At 40.2% G+C, this 19,020-nt stretch overlaps 1 protein-coding gene across 2 annotated transcripts in view; it reads left to right on the top strand.

Annotated features, from left to right (window-relative positions):
- The window catches only part of dph6 (diphthamine biosynthesis 6), a 78,082-nt gene that overhangs the window by 30,235 nt on the left and 28,827 nt on the right, over positions 1 to 19,020 (top strand). The window contains exons 8-12 of one of the 2 annotated variants that reach the window (XM_089004997.1): positions 483 to 576; positions 3,553 to 3,712; positions 6,569 to 6,694; positions 9,766 to 9,895; positions 9,964 to 10,138. In XM_089004997.1, coding sequence (XP_088861123.1) covers positions 483 to 576; positions 3,553 to 3,712; positions 6,569 to 6,694; positions 9,766 to 9,895; positions 9,964 to 10,138 — 685 coding nt within the window. The remainder of the gene's footprint in view (positions 1 to 482; positions 577 to 3,552; positions 3,713 to 6,568; positions 6,695 to 9,765; positions 9,896 to 9,963; positions 10,139 to 19,020) is intronic. The other variant, XM_089004999.1, reaches the window with a different exon arrangement.

Raw genomic sequence — 19,020 nt, 5'->3', positions numbered from 1 at the left:
AATGTGACATGAGTGACTAGCAGTAACTTGCATCACCCTTAGGGTGCTAAATGTAGTCGTACACATCCGTATCAGATTTTGATAGAAATAGAAAAACATTGAGAATAGAATGGAGTACAGACGCTCCCCTACTTACGAACATTTGAGTTACGAACAACGGTACATCCGAAGATTTTGTAGTAACATATGTAGTATTCTCTCCAGTTGTACATGTACATATCTTTATCGAGCATATATTTTATTAAATGATTATTTTTCAATACAAACCAATACAGGTTACTTATACAAGCCTTCTTATATAAACTTTAAACCTACTTATATAAGCCATAAACATACATTTCATACAAAATATAGCACTGAATCAACTTACGAACAAATTAGGGAGCGTCTGTACGTCCCATGCTAATTTTTTATTTTTATTTTTGCTTTTTCACTGAATGCCTTGAACCCATAACTGCTTTTCTTTCCCTCATTTATTGCAGCGATGCATCCGAGACTGTGATCCACTCAGCGGATGCCTTCGCTCCAGTCGGCTATCTGCGCTTCACCGCTATGCACACGGAGAGCAAAGTCAGCGTGAGTACAGACGCTCCCCAACTTACGAACATTCAAGTTCCGAACAACGGTACATACGAACATTTTTGCGGGTACCGTATGTTGAAAAACTTTCGGACAGAGATGCTGTAAGAATTTACATTGCGCGCCTTTCTCCGGCCGCGCTAGGTAGCGATTGGCTGCGTACTATGCTTCACGAACACATACACACCAAGGCTGACCAATCAGCGGCCGGCGATGCTGAAGTGTTGCCAACGAGTTCAGGCCCCAATCCGCCGTGCTCGCTTACGATTGGCTGCGTAGAGTATGTGGGCGGGGAGGAAATCCCTCTTCCCAGTTGACGCTGCAGGAGGACGCGATGCATAACAAACAGTCATGGCTGCTGGAACCCAAGGATATATGTCGTCGTACTGCAGTAGGCGTGAATTCATTTTACGACCGTTAGAGCGTCTGTGTTTTAGACTTCCCTGTTCAGTGTTCTACTTAAACTTATGAACAAATTCACCTCACGAACTGCCACTCGGAACGTATCTCGTCCATAAGGTGGGGAGCGTCTATACAACCAAACTCATTTGTCAGATGATCTCAATGCTATTTGATACGAAGCGATGAACGTGACTACCAAAACAAAAACAAAACAAAACGAAGTTTGTCCCTCTTTGGTGCTCAATTGCCACCAAAGCACTCAGGTCGAATTAAACGGAAGAACAAAACCCTTCTGTGTGTGATAACGTTGCTCAGGAGGAACACTGAACCCGAGGCGAGAGTTCAGATCAGCATCCAGAGGGGCCGCTCTTTCACATACTCTCTCTCTCTCCTTTCTCTCCCATCCTCCAGCTCTTACATGGCCTACTTTGACGTCTGCAATATTCACTGCTGGCCCAAACTAGGCCCAATTTAATAAACATGTCCCCTCGCATTAGGCCGCTTTGCATTCATGTAGTAGGCTAAGTGTGCCTGGGCGGGGTTTGTAGGGGATGAAGCAAGATTTCAATTCATTATTTTTTTTTGGTTGCTTAGACTCTCTTCTTTCATCAGAAAAAGATATAATTCCCAAATTGTATAGGTCTGGAGTTATATGAGCTTGAAATGAGGGCAACTGTCCAAAATACAATGCAATACATACATGTTGGTTTATATAGCGCTTTAACAAGAGCTGATGCTGGAACAAAGCACTAACATGGAAAAAGGCAAAATGCTGCCCCCTTGTGGAAAAGAAAAAAAAATATTGCCTGAGGCCATGGCCAGCGCTTTATTTTTAAATAATAAATGTGTAAATTGAGCCGCAATTTCCATGTAAATGCCCTAATTCGTTCCAGTGTCCCCCAATATTCAGGTAAAATGTTTTCTAGCGCATATAAATGCAGCCAAATATATAATGAATACATAAATAAAGAAATAATAATAATAAATTTAATTTTAAGCGCCTTTCAAATCTCTCAAGGACACTACAGTCACAGACAAGCATAGGTAGTATAATAAATAAAATACAATCAAAAAATAGAATACAGTAAATGAATGACAGTTATAAATAGAAACAAGAGAAAGAGCTACACAGAAAATGCGATTTTAAATAGATCGGGTTTGCGATGGGATTTGAAGGTGGGAAGAGAATCAATGTTACGAACGTTGGGAGGAAGTGAGTTCCAGAATTTGGGGGCAGAGCAGCTGAAAGCCCTGTCCCCCATCGTGCTGAGAACGGGTAGGGGGGGGGGGGGGGGGGCACACAGAGGTGGAGGGAGGAAGAGGATCTGAGGGAACGAGAGGGAATAGAAATTTGAAGGTCAGATAGTTGAGGGGGCAAGGTTATGGATAGCTTTAAATGTATAAAGAATAATTTTAAAGTTGATTCTATATTTAATAATAATTTTATAATAGATCGCTAGTAGATAGCCAGCGAGATTACTAGCTAGCTAATATATAGCTAATAGATGGCTTATAGATAGCTAGCTAGCTAACGAAAATGATAGAGTTAAATCATTTGAACTCCACACACTAACATCCGAAACTCAGTGTACGATGAACACATGGAAGAGAACATGTGTTCCGCTTTTTGTTGCCTCTTGTGTGTTTACATGTCATGTTGCAGATATGTGGGGGGGGGGGGGGGGTTGGGTTGTTATGGACAGAAAACATACCCCCGTTGCACAGCACCCGTGACCCCGCAGCCTTGCACCCTGAAGCTATATATTTCCTCACCCCACACACTCACATCACATGCCCCCACCCCACCCTGAGGATGCTGAGGGAAGAGCGGAAAGATCCAGGGATAGTCGAGGCGGTTGGGGGGGGGGGGGGGGGGGCGACCAGGGGAGAACCTGCCCCGGTTCAGCCTTCTGAAACTCTTCTCGTCAGGGTGACAGATCGGCGATGACACCAGCACTAGAGGAGACGGCACCGGGCGGGCTCAGGGAGGGGGCGGGCGGGGGGTGACTGCCGTCATTTGCCCTCCGTTAATGCTAGTCAAGCTATTTTTCATGCTGGCAAGGAGAGGAGAGGAGGGGAGGGGTGAAGTATAATTAATTTGATTATCTTATGGCCTAATGCAGTTGACAGCAGATGACGCTGCGGCGGCGGCGGTGGGGGTGAATGAGTTTTGGGTATGGTGACGGGGGATGAAATATGAAATATGTATATAACCGCGGCGGCCGTAGTAGCAGCAAAGCAGGCTTTGGCAGGTAATACGCATGCCTGGAGAGAATGCTAATGATTTGTGATTTAGAAGGCAGACGATAAAGACGAAAACACAAGCGGGGGGGAGGCTCACGTGCTCGTCACATTTGACTGACAGCGGCCGTGATTGAATCTTTTGCTCTCCCAACACACAAGTATGTCAATTGCCTTGTTTTCCATATTCAAGTTACATGTGCCCGGACAGACTCCCTTCACAAGACTGACACGTATTGAAAAGGTTGAGTAATTATGCAGCGTTTTGTCTGCTTTGGCCTCATGTACCCCTCCGCCCCCTTCCATGCACGCTCTAACCCCTAATGGCAGAATGAGATGGCGCAAGCTGTGGCTCGCGCTGGTTGTCCTTGCCAGAATGCCATTGACACGATGACGGAGGAGGCGGAATATGCTGATGGGGCCGGAGACGACCACCATCACCGTCGACAATCTACGACAGACGCTGACCTGAGTTGTCAGCCAGGCCATGGTGAGATTCGTGTATTGTTCCAGCATGCGTTCAGCCATTTATTTATGTCTACGTTGCACATGCGTGTGTCTGAGAAATGGGGGTTGGGGTATGGGTGATCCTTGTGCGTGACGCGAATCTGTGTCATACGCATGGCAATGCCTCCATGTTTGAGTGACTGCTCGGTGCATTTCTATTGCCTCTTCGAATATATACAGTGATATCAGTTTACGAACTTAATTGGTTCCCATAAAATGTGTGTAAGGTAAAAAGTGTGTCTTTCAAACATTAATTTTCCATAGGAAACCATTAAAAATGACAATAATCCGTTTCCAGGTCCCCATAAAACATCATTTTCTACTAAATAAGCCTTAAAACTTCACAAAATATACCTTATTTTATGTATAATAAACATGCTATTGGATTGTAATTAAAGAAATAAACGCTACTGTAGAATAAAGTTGTTTTATTTACCTTTGTAACAAGTTACAAGCTAGCCAGTCAATGGCTAGCCATTCAAAGGATAGCAAAGTAAGCTACTGTGATAACTCAGCTTAAGAACTTAATTGGTTCCCAAAAAAAATGTGTGTAAGGCGAAAAAGGTGTCTTCCAAACATTAATTTCCCATAGGAAACCATTAAAAATGAGAAGAATCCGTTTCCAGGTCCCCATAAAACATAAATTTCTACTAAATAAGCCTTAAAACTACACAGAATATACCTTATTTTATGTATAATAAACATGCTATTGGATTGTAATTAAATAAATAAACGCTACTGTAGAATAAAGTTGTTTTATTTACCTTTGTAACAAGTTACAAGCTAGCCAGTCAATGGCTAGCTATTCAAAGGCTAGCAAAGTAAGCTACCGTGATAACTCATCTTAAGAACTTAATTGGTTCCCAAAAAAATGTGTGTAAGGCGAAAAAGGTGTCTTCCAAACATTAATTTCCCATAGGAAACCATTAAAAATGAGAAGAATACGTTTCCAGGTCCCCATAAAACATAAATTTCTACTAAATAAGCCTTAAAACTACACAGAATATACCTTATTTTATGTATAATAAACATGCTATTGGATTGTAATTAAATAAATAAACGCTACTGTAGAATAAAGTTGTTTTATTTACCTTTGTAACAAGTTACAAGCTAGCCAGTCAATGGCTAGCTATTCAAAGGCTAGCAAAGTAAGCTACCGTGATAACTCATCTTAAGAACTTAATTGGTTCCCAAAAAAAATGTGTGTAAGGCGAAAAAGGTGTCTTTCAAACATTAATTTCCCATAGGAAACCATTAAAAATGAGAAGAATCCGTTTCCAGGTCCCCATAAAACATAAATTTCTACTAAATAAGCCTTAAAACTACACAGAATATACCTTATTTTATGTATAATAAACATGCTATTGGATTGTAATTAAAGAAATAAACGCTACTGTAGAATAAAGTTGTTTTATTTACCTTTGTAACAAGTTACAAGCTAGCCAGTCAATGGCTAGCCATTCAAAGGCTAGCAAAGTAAGCTACTGTGATAACTCAGCTTAAGAACTTAATTGGTTCCCAAAAAAATGTGTGTAAGGCGAAAAAGGTGTCTTCCAAACATTAATTTCCCATAGCAAACCATTAAAAATGAGAAGAATCCGTTTCCAGGTCCCCATAAAACATAAATTTCTACTAAATAAGCCTTAAAACTACACAGAATATACCTTATTTTATGTATAATAAACATGCTATTGGATTGTAATTAAAGAAATAAACGCTACTGTAGAATAAAGTTGTTTTATTTACCTTTGTAACAAGTTACAAGCTAGCCAGTCAATGGCTAGCCATTCAAAAGCTAGCAAAGTAAACTACTGTGATAACTCAGCTTAAGAACTTAATTGGTTCCCAAAAAAATGTGTGTAAGGCGAAAAAGGTGTCTTCCAAACATTAATTTCCCATAGGAAACCATTAAAAATGAGAAGAATACGTTTCCAGGTCCCCATAAAACATAAATTTCTACTAAATAAGCCTTAAAACGACACAAAATATACCTTATTTTATGTATAGTAAATATACTGTTGTATTTTCATGAAAGAAGTGGTTTGGTGTTCATCCGAGTTGTCCATCGATGAAAAGGTTTCTTCAGCCGTTCTCTGTACTTCTTTGAAGGTGTCGGACGTTTCATTCTTCATCTGAAAAGCTTTGTCAGCGAACTGAAGTTGTGCTGGTAGCTCTGGCCCTATGTACTGTATATCCCTAATGGACAGAGGTGACGGTGCCAGACCTCTGCTTTGATAGGTCCCTGCTCTAAGGTTGGGCAGGCATTGGACTACTAATTGAAGCTAATCTGACTACTTTTTTTTGTCCTGTCTGATTATGACACCAGGGCAAATGGGGCAATCAGAGCCAGTCATAGAACATAATCAGACCGAACAAAAGAAGTAATCAGATTAGCTTCAGGGAGTAGTCCACTACTTTCCCCCAAACTTAAAGCAGGGACCTATCAAAGCAGAGATCTGGCACCCCCACCTCTGTCCATGACCAGCACAACTGTAGTTTGCTGACAAAGCTTTTTGGATGAGGAGCGAAACCTCCGACACCTTCAAAGAAGTACAGATGACAACTAAGGAACCTTTTCATCAAAACACATGAAGGTTGTAAAGAAAAATAAAAAAATAGACCATATATAGTTAACTGCAAACAATTTTGAGCCACTAAGGACCACACGCTTCTTAAGCCGACATGACAAAAACGCTACAGTAGACAGACTCTAAAAAAAATTCCATCATTGTGGTCAAAGTCAGCAAAGACCTGCCTCATTTTCGTTTTGTATCAAAATTGGACTGTGTTAAAAACCTGCTCACCTTCTCCTCCTCCATATTTACATCACTCCCCGCAGATATCCCTCCGTCGTGCTCCTCCAGAACTTCTCAGGGCTATCAGTGGATTTCTGGTATCAACGGGTTGCTAAGCCAAGATCCAGGAATCCAGGGCCAAGCTTCAGCAGCTTTTGCACTCTTGAAAAGTACGCAAAGAACCAGAATAAGTGCTTATTTATCTCTCTCCATTGGCACATTTCTGTTTGTTAAAACAAGCTATGCTGAAGCGCTATTTTTAGTATCGGGTCAACCATGTATGGTGAGCAGATACCATTCGAGTGCCGTAAACCGCAGTGTTGGGTGTAATTGTCATTGTTATGGCATTTTGACATTTTTGAGATGCCTAGAAATGTCTAAATTGAACACACATGCCAATGTTAGCGAACCTCGTTAGCTTTGGATGCTTCCATATTTAGGTTAGCCTTTATTTGTCTCACAGTGGAATATATACAGTAAAGTCTCGTTATATCGATATTCAAGGGAGTCCGAAAAAATATCGATATAACCGGGACTATCGATATATCCGACCCTGTTTGCATGTAATTTTCTCCGTGCGTGCATAGAAATAGTATCGATATAACCGGGACTATCGATATATCCGATATCGATATAACGAGACTTTACTGTATTTGAGTCCATAATTGATTTTTATTAATTTCAACAAGGAAGAATTATGTATAGGTACAATACAACCATTGAATAACCATTGTAGTTTTTCCTTGAGCTAATGCTCAAGGTACACCGAGGAGCTTATATGAGTACAGCACACATGCTAACGTTAGCTCACCTCGTCCATTTATCTTGAGTTCTGTAGACTGTAGCATGATTATACACAGATGTTGCCCCTTTTTTGTTGTGTTTAATTTCAACAATGACTTGCTATTGTTGCTTTTCTATTAGCAAGGGTGGGCTCTACAAGGCATTTTGTTGCGAAAGTTGGGCTCATTTTGTTTTGGGCACTGTAGTGTCATACGCCACTGTCTCTTGTTTGTGGTGACGGATGGTTTTCTCGCTCCTCTTTGATGCATTTTTTTTTCTACTTAGACATTTTTCAGACCATTTATATTTGGAACTGCATCTGAGATGTTTTTATCGCTTTGTTTTGGTACTTTTTAAAATTGCGACCGAATTTCTTTCTCTCCTCCATTTCATTGATCTTTTCCTTCTATTGGCTTTGTTATCATGCATGAGGTGTAGCGACAAAGCCTGACTGAGGTCTTGTCCCGTGTTTAAAGCGCTCGACAACACAGCAGGGGAGACCAAGGCCTTGTGTCATGTGAGACGATGGCTGCTGGAACGGAATAGCGAACAGCGACCTCGCCACCAAACAAGGACAAGCACTTCAAATGTACCCCAGTGCCAGATGCTTCTTCATTGGGCGGTGTTATCGTTTTTGCCCTGCAGTTGTTTAAAAAGAGTGCAGTCTGTCTCTCTCTCTCACTTTTTTGCAGTTTTTTTTTTTTTTTTTTTTTGATGGAGAAAGAGGAGCGAAAGATGAAAAGCATATTTAATGTTTATCGCGGTGCTGGGCTGAATTGCCTGCACAACGTCGAGACAATATTAAACAAGTTAATATTTAATGAACGGCCTCTTTGTATGAGGATGAAGTAGCGCGAGACGGTGGTGTTGGCAAAGGCAAAACAAACTTGAAGCTCTTTCAAATGATTGCAAAGGGGAGACTTGGCTTTGAGCGCTTTTTGTTTTTGAGCCTGTGTTTGCACTCGACTTGCATGCACGCTGCGCAAGATTACGGGGAGGGACAAACACCATTAGCGCTTTACTGAGGTTTCAGTGGTGTTAAAAATGCATCAACAAAACGATCTTCAGCACAAAGCCAATGCTTTGCAAATGCACAGGTTTTTTTTTTTTTTTTGCAAAGCATTGCCTCAAGGATCAACACCCCCCTCACCCTCCCAAAAAAGAAGTTGTATGCATGCTTGCACATTGTCAGTGCTAATCTTCAAACCGAATTGCTTAACCTGACCACAAAGTTGGGTTTTTTTGGCTGCCTATAGTGAATACTTGTCCACATTTTACTTTGAAAATATCGATCAAGACTCAACAAAAATGCTTCATTTTGCTCACAAATTTGAAAAGAACAAAAAAAAAAACGTATCACATTTTGGACGTTTTTTAATGGAATGATAATAGCAGTCAAATGTATTATCACCGTTCAGTAAAAAAAAAAAATCCACAAAACAACAGCCAATATTTTCCGTCAAATGAATAAATTCTGTTTATTAAGCCACATATCCAAACAAATGTATAGAGTTATATCTGCGTATAGGCGATTAACTTTCAAAATAATAATAATACATTTCATTTATAAGTGCCTTTCAAAACTCTGTCACTTTACAGTCACAGGATACGATTTTATGTGGGTGAGCAGCGACAGCCACACGCGCAAGCGTTCACTCAACCCGGAATAACTCAGATAGAAAGCTAGCTAGCTAGCTAATAGATAGCTAATAAATAGCTAATAGATAGATAGCTACATTGCGGATAGATAGCTAGCTAGATAGCTAGTTAGCTAATACATAGCTTATAGATAGCTAGTTAGCTAATACATAGCTTATAGATAGCTAGTTAGCTAATACATAGCTTATAAATAGCTAATTAGCTACATTGCGAATAGATAGCTAGATAGCTATCCTTCTATCTAGATAGCAAATGTATAGCTCGCTAGATAGCTTGCTAGCTAGATATCTAGCTAGATAGCAAATATATAGCTAGCAAGATATATCTTTTCTTTAATACTTGCGCTATGTACAGTTTTTTTATGAAACATTTACAGTATATATTTCAGTCTTCTGAGATTTCTATTATGCTTATATAATATCTTGTTTTTTTTATCCTTTCACCCCACCACCCACCCCATCCCCTTTCAAATTGCTGCTATGTTCTGCAAATTTCCCCATTGTGGGACAATTAAAGATCTGATTCTGATTCTGAGATAGCTTGCTAACTAGATAGCAAATAGATAGCTGGCTGTGTTATCGCTTTGTTTCAGCTTCAGCTGTTGTTAAAGCGCTATATAAACTAATTTGTCTGGATTGCATTGTGTTTTGGACAGCCAGCTCTCATTTCAGGCTGAGATAGCTCCAGACCCATATCATTTAGGAATTAACTAGCTAGCAATTTAGCTGGGTATCTAGCTAGCTATCTAATTGATATCTATCATCTATCTATCATTGACACTGCTGCTCCATGCAACCAGGTCAGCTGGATTCCATAGGCTGGAAAATGAAGGACATCATACTTGTTCACCTGTATGTGAGGAACATGGACGATTTTGGTTCTCTAAATGGCATCTATCAGAACCACTTTGCCACCAACCCTCCTGCTAGGTACAAAACGCAATGAACCGCTTCATATTCAAGGCGGTCATTATAAAACATTCCTTTTTGCCATTCAGGATATGTGTCCAGGCGTCACTGCCTGCTGGCCATCTGCTCCAGATGGACTGTCTCCTCCATAAGTGGACAAAGCCCGCCACTGAGGATTGTTTTCATCGTAGAGAGGCACTGCACGTGCAGAGTTTCTCTCACTGGGCCCCAGCGAACATTGGGCCCTATAGTCAAGCCCTCAGGGTAAGATGGCTACACTTTGACCATATTTTGAGAAAATGAGGTTTGGATGGTGTGTTGTGGTAGTTGCATGGACGTTGGGGATGATTAAAATTGAACAAGAAAATAACACAAATATAGATTCTTAAAATACAGTGATACCTCGAATTACGAACGCTTTAGCTCACGAACTTTTCCCCTTACGAACATTTAAATTTGCGAGAATATAATCTCGGCATGCAAACTAGTTTTCGGGCAACACATGGAGCGCCACGATGGCTGGTGGACTAGTTTTCGGCGGAAGAACACCAAACCACACGGCCGAACAGCGCCACCGTGGCTGCCGGACTACTTTTCCACAACCCCTTTCTTTCGGTGCACTCAGTACAGACGTGGTTTGTTATCGTACTTTTGCTATTTTTGGCACAGAAAAAGACCCCACCACAGGCTAGGGTTAAACCGAAGAGGACACAAAAGAAAATTACGGTCGAGCAGAAGAAGGAGACCATTGAAAAACACGAACGAGGTGTGCGTTTGGGTGACTTAGCGTCCCACTACCAGTATGCTAAGTCGACCATTGCTACGTATGGCTAAGGGTGTTTCTGTGTTGTCTAAGCAACGGTCTCAGGCAATAGAAGAGGTTGAAAATTTTATGTTGATTTGGATTAACGAAAAGCAGCTATCAGGGGACAGTGTGTGAGGGTATTATCGCCGAGAAAGCATGGCAACTTCTATAGGGTATCATCAAGAGGCAATACCAATCCATCACAAAGGTAAATAAAACAACTTTATTATATAGTACAGTCGATGTATTTAATTACAATACAATAGCACATTTATTATCAAATAATGTATATTGTGTGTAGTTTTAAGGCTTATTTAGTTGACAATTATGTTTTATGGGGACCTGGAAACGGATTATTCTAATTTTTAATGGTTTCCTATGGGAAATGAATGTTGGGAAGACACACTTTTCGCCTTACACACATTTTCTGGGAACCAATTAAGTTCGTAAACTGAGGTATCACTGTAGCTTACTTTGCTAGCTTCTGAATGGCTAGCCGTTGACTGGCTAGCTGGTAACTTGAGGCGTCGGCTACATTGTCAGGAATGTATTTGGGGAAAACAAGGGAAGGCAATACGGCATGTACGTGTCTAGATTCACACGGATGCAGAATATGTGTCTCTGCAATTTCAAACCATAACATACAGAACCAAACACAGCATTACGAAAAACATCGAGTAAATCTGACATCCTGAGAACTCTCAAGGCTGCAAATCTTGGGATCCAAAGTGAGCTTGAGTCCGTGAGGTGTGTTGAGTCACAGTGATACGCGCTGTCAAAGCAACTAAGCGAAAGGCTAATCCATACGTGTTGTAACTCATACACAGATTTGACTGTGGAATCAAGGACAAGCATGCAGGAGACGGACACTATCCTTGTTGACAGTAGCTTGACAAGTGTAATCCCGGATAATACGTACTTGGTAGACAAACAAATAAACAAATGGAGAAAAAAAATGCAGGGATGAGCGCTTCACCACAGCACCGCAATTCCCACAGCTCTGACGTTGGTATATGACATTCTTTCTGGGATCCAAGTGATAAAAATGGAGACACACTTCCGACAGCGAGGGACAGAATCGGACAAAACCACAATCATACGCTGCACTGCAGTGCACATATACGGCAATGAAGGCAAATATCATGGGAACGTCCGCAGAGATCCTCTGAATCCCGGCATTTGTCCACCAATTTTGACGTTATGCTTTTTGCAAACCATGACACGGACGTAACAATTATAACTTGTGTCTGTGATGTGTCAGGTGTCACTTAAAAACAAGGAATGAGTTGTGGAAAGTCACTGCGAAAGCAAACGAGTACCTTATCAACGTGGGTTATTACATTTAGAAGTGGACCTTTTTTTCCAGCTGGATAAGTGCCACTACAGCCAAAAACAGATTACAAAATAAAGTATTCCACAAACATTGTAGCTATGGGACACAAATAAATGCCCCCCCACCCCCAAATTACCTTTGAAACGATTTCAATCACAAATATATTTGTGTACTGTATTTTCCGGAGTATAAGTTGCATCCTCAATGAAAAATCCGAAGAAAAAAAAAATCCGAAAAAATATCGATATAACCGGGACTATCGATATATCCGACCCTGCGCGCATGTAATTTTCTCCTTGCGTTCATAGAAATAGTATCGTAATAAGCAGTACTATCGATATAACCGATATCGATATAACGAGACTTTACTGTATTTTCAAACCTTTTCCATATACAGTATAAGGCGCACTGGACATAAGACGCACCTTGAATGAATGAAAAAGGTTTTCCCAATATAATACAGTGATACCTTGGCTTCCGAACTTAATTGGTTCCCAGAAAGTGTGTGTAAGTCGAGAAATGTGTATTCCAAACATTAATTTCCCATAGGAAACCATTAAAATAAGAATAATCCGTTCCCAGGTCCCCATAAAACATAATTTTCACCTAAATAAGCCTTAAAACTACACACAATATACCTTATTTTTTGTATAATAAATGTTCTATGGTATTGTAATTAAAGAAGTAAACTGGGGAAATGGAGTCGGTGGCTGCTGACAGACGTTGCGAGACCTGTTGTGGCTCAATATGACTTCACATATAAAGCACACCTGCGTACAAGGCGCAGGGTCATCTTTTGAAGAAAATCGAGACTTTTGGGTGCGCCTTATACACTGGAAAATACGGTAATTAAAATTGGACAATTTCTTGTGTGACACCCGTTAATCTCAGATAGTCACGGCACAGTGTTTGGGAATCACCAGTCTAAACCTTTAGTCCTCTATCGGAATGGACCCCGTCCCTGGACGTCCCGCTGTTAATGATTATTCTCATTCCAAGCCATCTGAGAAAACAATGCTTGTTCAACAACCTCTCTTCGGCGCAATTACTTAATTTGATCAAAAGCACGTATGAAATGACGCTTGAGTGCAAATGGGGGATCATTTTGTTCCATATTGATACAATTAACCCCTCGCTGGGAACCTGTCATCACCGCCACCATCTTGGGGGGAAGCTCCTCATAAACGGCCGACTGTGATACTAGAATTTATAAGAGAATCAGCAATCAAAAATGCTATCTCAGCGTTTTTAAAGAGGTTTATACAATTATGGAACAAATATGTTGCGGTGATTACGATTTCCGCTTGAGGGATTATAATTAATATAATCCATTAAAAAAATTACAAACCGAATGAAGTGAATTATCTCGAGGATCTTAATATGATTACGGTAAAAAATGTGGGCCTGGAAAATAATGTAATTGTGATTTCCTCAAATATTACTATTGGGATTTGATGCATGATTTAAAACCATATTTTTTCACGATCCCCGCGAAGCTCATTCAGATATTTCAATCCGTCAATAATCAACAGGTGCATCTTTCATTCTCCAAGTGAAGACATTAATTATTATGGGTAAAATTATACGATCCTGTTGGTATTTTATTAATGAGTAAGGCTATATACACCCACACAAACTTCAGGCTAAGTGATTGGATTGGATTGGATTGGACTTGCCTTTATTAGTCTCACAGTGGAGAAATTTACATTTGTTATGTTGGAATTTTCACAGGCTTCCCTAAATCAAACCCCATAAAGTAATTTCTCACTCATAAGAAATATATTAATTGTTATTATGGGAAAAATAATATGATCCCGTTGGTATTTCATTAATGGGTAAGGCTATATAGTGATACCTCATTTTACGAATTTAATTGGTTCCCAGAAAGTGTGTGTAAGGCAAAAAGTTAATCTGCCAAACATTTATTTCCCATAAGAAATCATTAAAAATGAGAATAATCCGTTCCCAGGTCCACATAAAACCTAATTTTCTACTAAATAAGACTTAAAACTGCACAAAATATACCTTATTTTATGTATAATAAATGTGCTACTGTATAATAAACTGTCCTGTATAATAAAGTCATTTTATTTACCTTTGTGATGGTCGTCGATGTAGTTGCCTCTTGATGATATCCAAGTGAATTTGCCGTGCTTTCTCGGCGATAATACCCTCACTCGCGCTGTCCCCTGCTAGCTGCTTTTCATGAATCCAAATCAACATAAAATTTTCAATCTCTTCTATTGCCTGAGACCGTTGCTTAGACAACACAGAAAAAAACCTTAGCCACACGTAGCAATGGTCGATTTAGCATACTGGTACTGGGACGCTAAGTCACACAAACGCACACTTTGTTCGTGTCTTTCGATGATGTCCTTCTTCTGCTCGACCGTAATTTTCTTTTGTGTCCTCTTCGGTTTAACCCTAGCCTGTGGTGGGATCTTTTTTGGTCCCATAATAGCAAAAGTACTCCACTCGATAACAAACCACGTCTGCACTCAAAGGAAGGTGTGAAGAAAACTAGTCCGCCAGCGCTATGTGGTTTGCTCCGTCCGCCGAAAACTAGTTTGTTTGCCAATATTATATTCTCGCTAATTTAATATTTGTAAGGTGAAAAGTTCGTGAGCTAAAGCGTTCGTAAACTGAGGTATCACTGTATATACCTACACAAACACACTTCAGGCTAAGGATTGGTGTTGTGTTAGAATTTTCACAGGCTTTCCAAAATAAAACAAAGTAATTTCTCACTCATCAGATTCGCTCGCATGTCGCAGCCCAGCCTCTTATTATTGCTTGTAAAAAAATTCAACAGGTGTGCCGAGGGGGGGGGGTCCACGAAAACTGTTCCTCATAACATTCTTTCAATAAGCGAAGCCGTAATGCATCAGTATCGTATTAAAAGGCTTCCTCTTGTAAATCTCGTAGTTGAAACGAGATACTGGGGAACATCCACGACTGTGTTTTCTTCCGTGCGGTTTGGAGTTTGTTTTATTGCATTCCAACCCCCGCCCGCTTCTTGTTGTGCGTTCCCGGCAGAGTCTCTATAATCGGTTGCTTTTTTTTCCCCCAAAAAAGCCTTGTCAACATTTGTCATAAACTTGTCTTGCTTGAAATAATTAAAACAACAATTACTGCACCCCTCCTCGGCCAACGTGAGCAATTTAATTTTGGATCGGCGTTGTAAATTCATCGACAAGACAGATATTTACAGCCTTGCAAAGTCTTCAAATTTAAAACCAAATGCAGTTGCTAGCTTTTTTACTCATTCACTGCCATTCCCGATTTTGTTCGGGAATTGAAAAGCATGACGTAGAGCACAGGTGTCAAAGTCAAGGCCCGCGGGCCAAATCCGTCCCGCCACATCATTTTTTTCGGCCCGCGAAAGCAAATCAAACTTGTCAAATTCCATGATGATTGCTTAAATCTGAGCCAAAATTTCATATTTTTGGATGTCAACCACAAAAAAAGTCATTATTCTTGACTTCAGATTTGAAAACGAGTTATTCATTAATTTGCTGTGTGCTCTATATGTAATATTTGAAGGGATTTAAACATTCTAATGGGTTCCCCAAATTCATAACGGCCCTCGAGAGGAAACCATAACTACAATGTAGCCCGCGGCAAAGAATGACTTTGACACCCCTGACGTAGAGCGTCATTCCCGAATTTGTTTGGGTTCGGTTTTTCTTGCCGATAAAGCCCTGATCAGACCTCTTGCAATGTTTTCCCTTCCACGAGGGGGCAGCATTTGCCTTTTATTTATGTTAATGCTTTTTACAGCTTCAGCTATTGTTAAAGGACAACCAACACCATTTTTTTGTTTCCTAACTGACATCAGAAAAACGTTTTATAGCATCTAAACTACCCAAAACATGCAGGCTGATAAAAATCACTTAAAGTGTCCCAAAACTGCCACAAAATGAGCTTTAAAACTGGGGAGATTTAGAAAGTCCCGCCCCCCTTGTTCGTGACGTCACGCCAACATACTCCTTCACAAACTGCCTTGCTCCAGAATCAAAACAATGGCTTCAGAGAGTTCAGATTCGGAGAAGATGCTTTCTTATTACTCATCCCGTTATGAATATAATTCAAATAGTTCTGAAGAGGAAAGCATAAATGTTTGCAATCGATTAAAGAAGTCTTTCGGTATCAATTCGAGCCGTCTGGACTCCAATGTAGCGCTGAGAAAATGCACAAGATGGCGCACAAGCTTCGTTGGAAATGGGCTGATTTGTCCGCTGGGAATTTGTGTCAACTTACACCTTCCCTATGTCATCAACTCGAAAACAAGACTTCCTGAATATTCAGTGCGAGTCTTAAAACATAAAATATAGCTATATGCGGTGGAATCTTTGTAAAATGCGCTCAGCAGAAGTCATTTGAAGTGATTTTACAAATTATGGACGCAACTTGTCAGGAAGTGTCGGTTGTCCTTTAAAGCGCTATATAAATCAATTGAATGTATTGTATTTTGTACATCTACCCCAATTTCAAGCTCAGATAACTCCACACTCCTATAACTTTGGAATGAACTCTTTTTTCTGATGAAAGGAGAGAGCTTAAGGTTTCTAACGCTGTAATTTAATGTTGATGTAGTCCTAAAACTCAATATTCTGTGGATCCTGGAATTTGAGTGACAATGACAAAAACCCTAGCACTTGGAGTGGACATATTTTTGCACATGGTCTGGCAGTGAATGAGTTAAATAAAATTAACAAGCAAACCTTTAAACAATAGACAGAGAGTCTCTGTCGCTGAAATGCAGTCAGTGAATAGAGCGATCAATCACTGCCAACAGTCTTTGAAAAGAATTTGTTGACCAATAATTGTTCTTCTTTGTGGCAATCTGGCTTGTTCCTTGAAAAACGTGCTGTGTTTTTGTAGTTCAATAAAAAATGTAAGATAATGTAGTATATTTTACGTCACTTCTAAAAACATGATACATGGTCGCTGAGTTAAAAAAAAAAAAAAAAAGCTCTTGCTGGACATCCATTTTCCTCTGCGTTATTGCACACGTGAATTTTCCTCGTTCGATCTTGTGGCTGAAAGTCGCAAACATGTTGATTAGCTTGGCACATGACGGATGCGAGACCTTCAAAGTTGTCATCCGGCAACCCGCCTTGTCATGCGGAATATCGAGTCCTGACATATTTTTGCTTGAATTTTGATTTAAAGAATTGGTTAACCTTTAGGTTGTCAAATGGGGGGGGGGGGGTGGGGGGGGTGGGGGTATGCCGTTTTTGCCTTGAAGCCCTTCGCTTACCTGATTCGCATTCATTATTTCTCAATGTGGTTGCATCAAACCATCTTGCTATTAATTGTTTTCGCTGTCTTATCAGAGATCCAATTCCAAAAGGCGCCCGCCAATTGTACCGGACACTATTTGCATAATCCTATTAAGATGCTTTACCGCTTTAGTGCATCCATCAATTAACCGATGAAGCAAAGATGGTGATGTCAAACCGTCACTTAAACCAAAAATCCAAAGCAACAAAAATGTCATAGCCGGAGCTAAACAATTCTACCCACTTATTGTTATAGAAATATAAGTCTACTTCTAAAGTAGAGTAAATGTAACTTTATTGTCTTGGGGGAAAATCCTACCGGACCCTTCGTACCCTGCTCACCACCTTTTTCAGCTACTCCCCTAAGGAAGGCGCTACCGATCCAGCAGACATTTAAACTAGCTAGCTCTCTCGCTGGCTATCTTACTTATATAGCTAGTTGTATAGCTGGCTATTTATTGGCAATCTATTAGCTTTCTATTAGCTATCTATTTGCTACCCATTAGCTAACTGGCTAGCTAGCTATCTGGCTGGCTATCTATTAGTTACATCGCTAGTTGTATAACTGTCTAGCTGCTATCTAATGGCAATCTATTAGCTTTCTATTCGCTATCCATTTGCTATCGATTAGCTCACTGGCTGGCTAGCTAGTTATCTGGCTGGCTATCTATTAGTTATATGGCTAGTTGTCTAGATGTCTAACTGCTATCTATTGGCTATATGTTAGCTTTATATTAGCTATCTATTTGCTATCTATTAGCGAACTGGCCGATAGCTAGCTGTCTGACTGGCTATCTATTAGTTATATAGCTAGTTGTCTAGCTGGCTATCTATTCGCTATCTATTAGCTTTCTATTAGCTATCTATTTGCTATCAGCAAACTGGCCGGATAGCTATCTATCTGACTGGCTATCTGTTGATTATATAGCTAGTTGTCTAGCTGCTAACTATAGGCTGTCTATTAGCTTTCTATTAGCTATCTATTTGCTACCTATTAGCGAACTGGCCGGCTAGCTATCTGGCTGTCTATCTATTAGTTATATAGGTAGTTGTCTAGCTGGCGATCTATTCGCTATCTATTAGCTTTCTATTAGCTATCTATTTGCTATCTATTAGCTAACTCGTCGGCTAGCTAGCTATCTGGCTGGCTATCTATTAGTTATATAGCTAGTTGTTACCTTAAGCTTAGTCATGCTGATGATGTGATACAAGAGTGAATGGGGCAATCAGAGGGATTTTATTTAGGGATAAATATAGGGCCAGAGTATGCAGCACAACTTTTTTTTGCTGACGAAGCTTTTCGGATGAGGAGCAAAACATCCGCCACCTTCAAAGAAAGTACAGATGATGCCTGAATAATCTTTTTCATCACTAGTGCAGCATGTTCGACCAATGACAAATTCCTTGGCCAATAAAGATGATTCTGATCTTGATTTTGAATACCAAAAAAAGCAGTGAAACTTTATCCCCTGTCCCCGCTCGTCGATATTTACCGATTTAAAACGGGTAGAGTGGCAAAGGTTAACGAGTCGATGAAAATCGAGCTCCGGACTGCTCTGAAAGTTGTCGTCACTCATGTTAACTTGTACTTGTTTCCTTTTCTGAATACCAGAATGACGTGTGATGCCATGAAACTTTTTGTCTTAATACTTGTTGAGTGACGGTCAGGATGACGACTGATTGAGTTCCCACCTGCCTGCACTTCTCCTCCTTCCACCCATAC

Source organism: Hippocampus bargibanti, linkage group LG09 (genome assembly GCF_051943395.1).
Source record: "Hippocampus bargibanti isolate YZ-2025 linkage group LG09, ASM5194339v1, whole genome shotgun sequence".
Taxonomy (NCBI): Eukaryota; Metazoa; Chordata; class Actinopteri; order Syngnathiformes; family Syngnathidae; genus Hippocampus; species Hippocampus bargibanti.
Note: the sequence above shows the minus strand (reverse complement) of the source record. Positions and strands in the feature narration are given on the sequence as shown.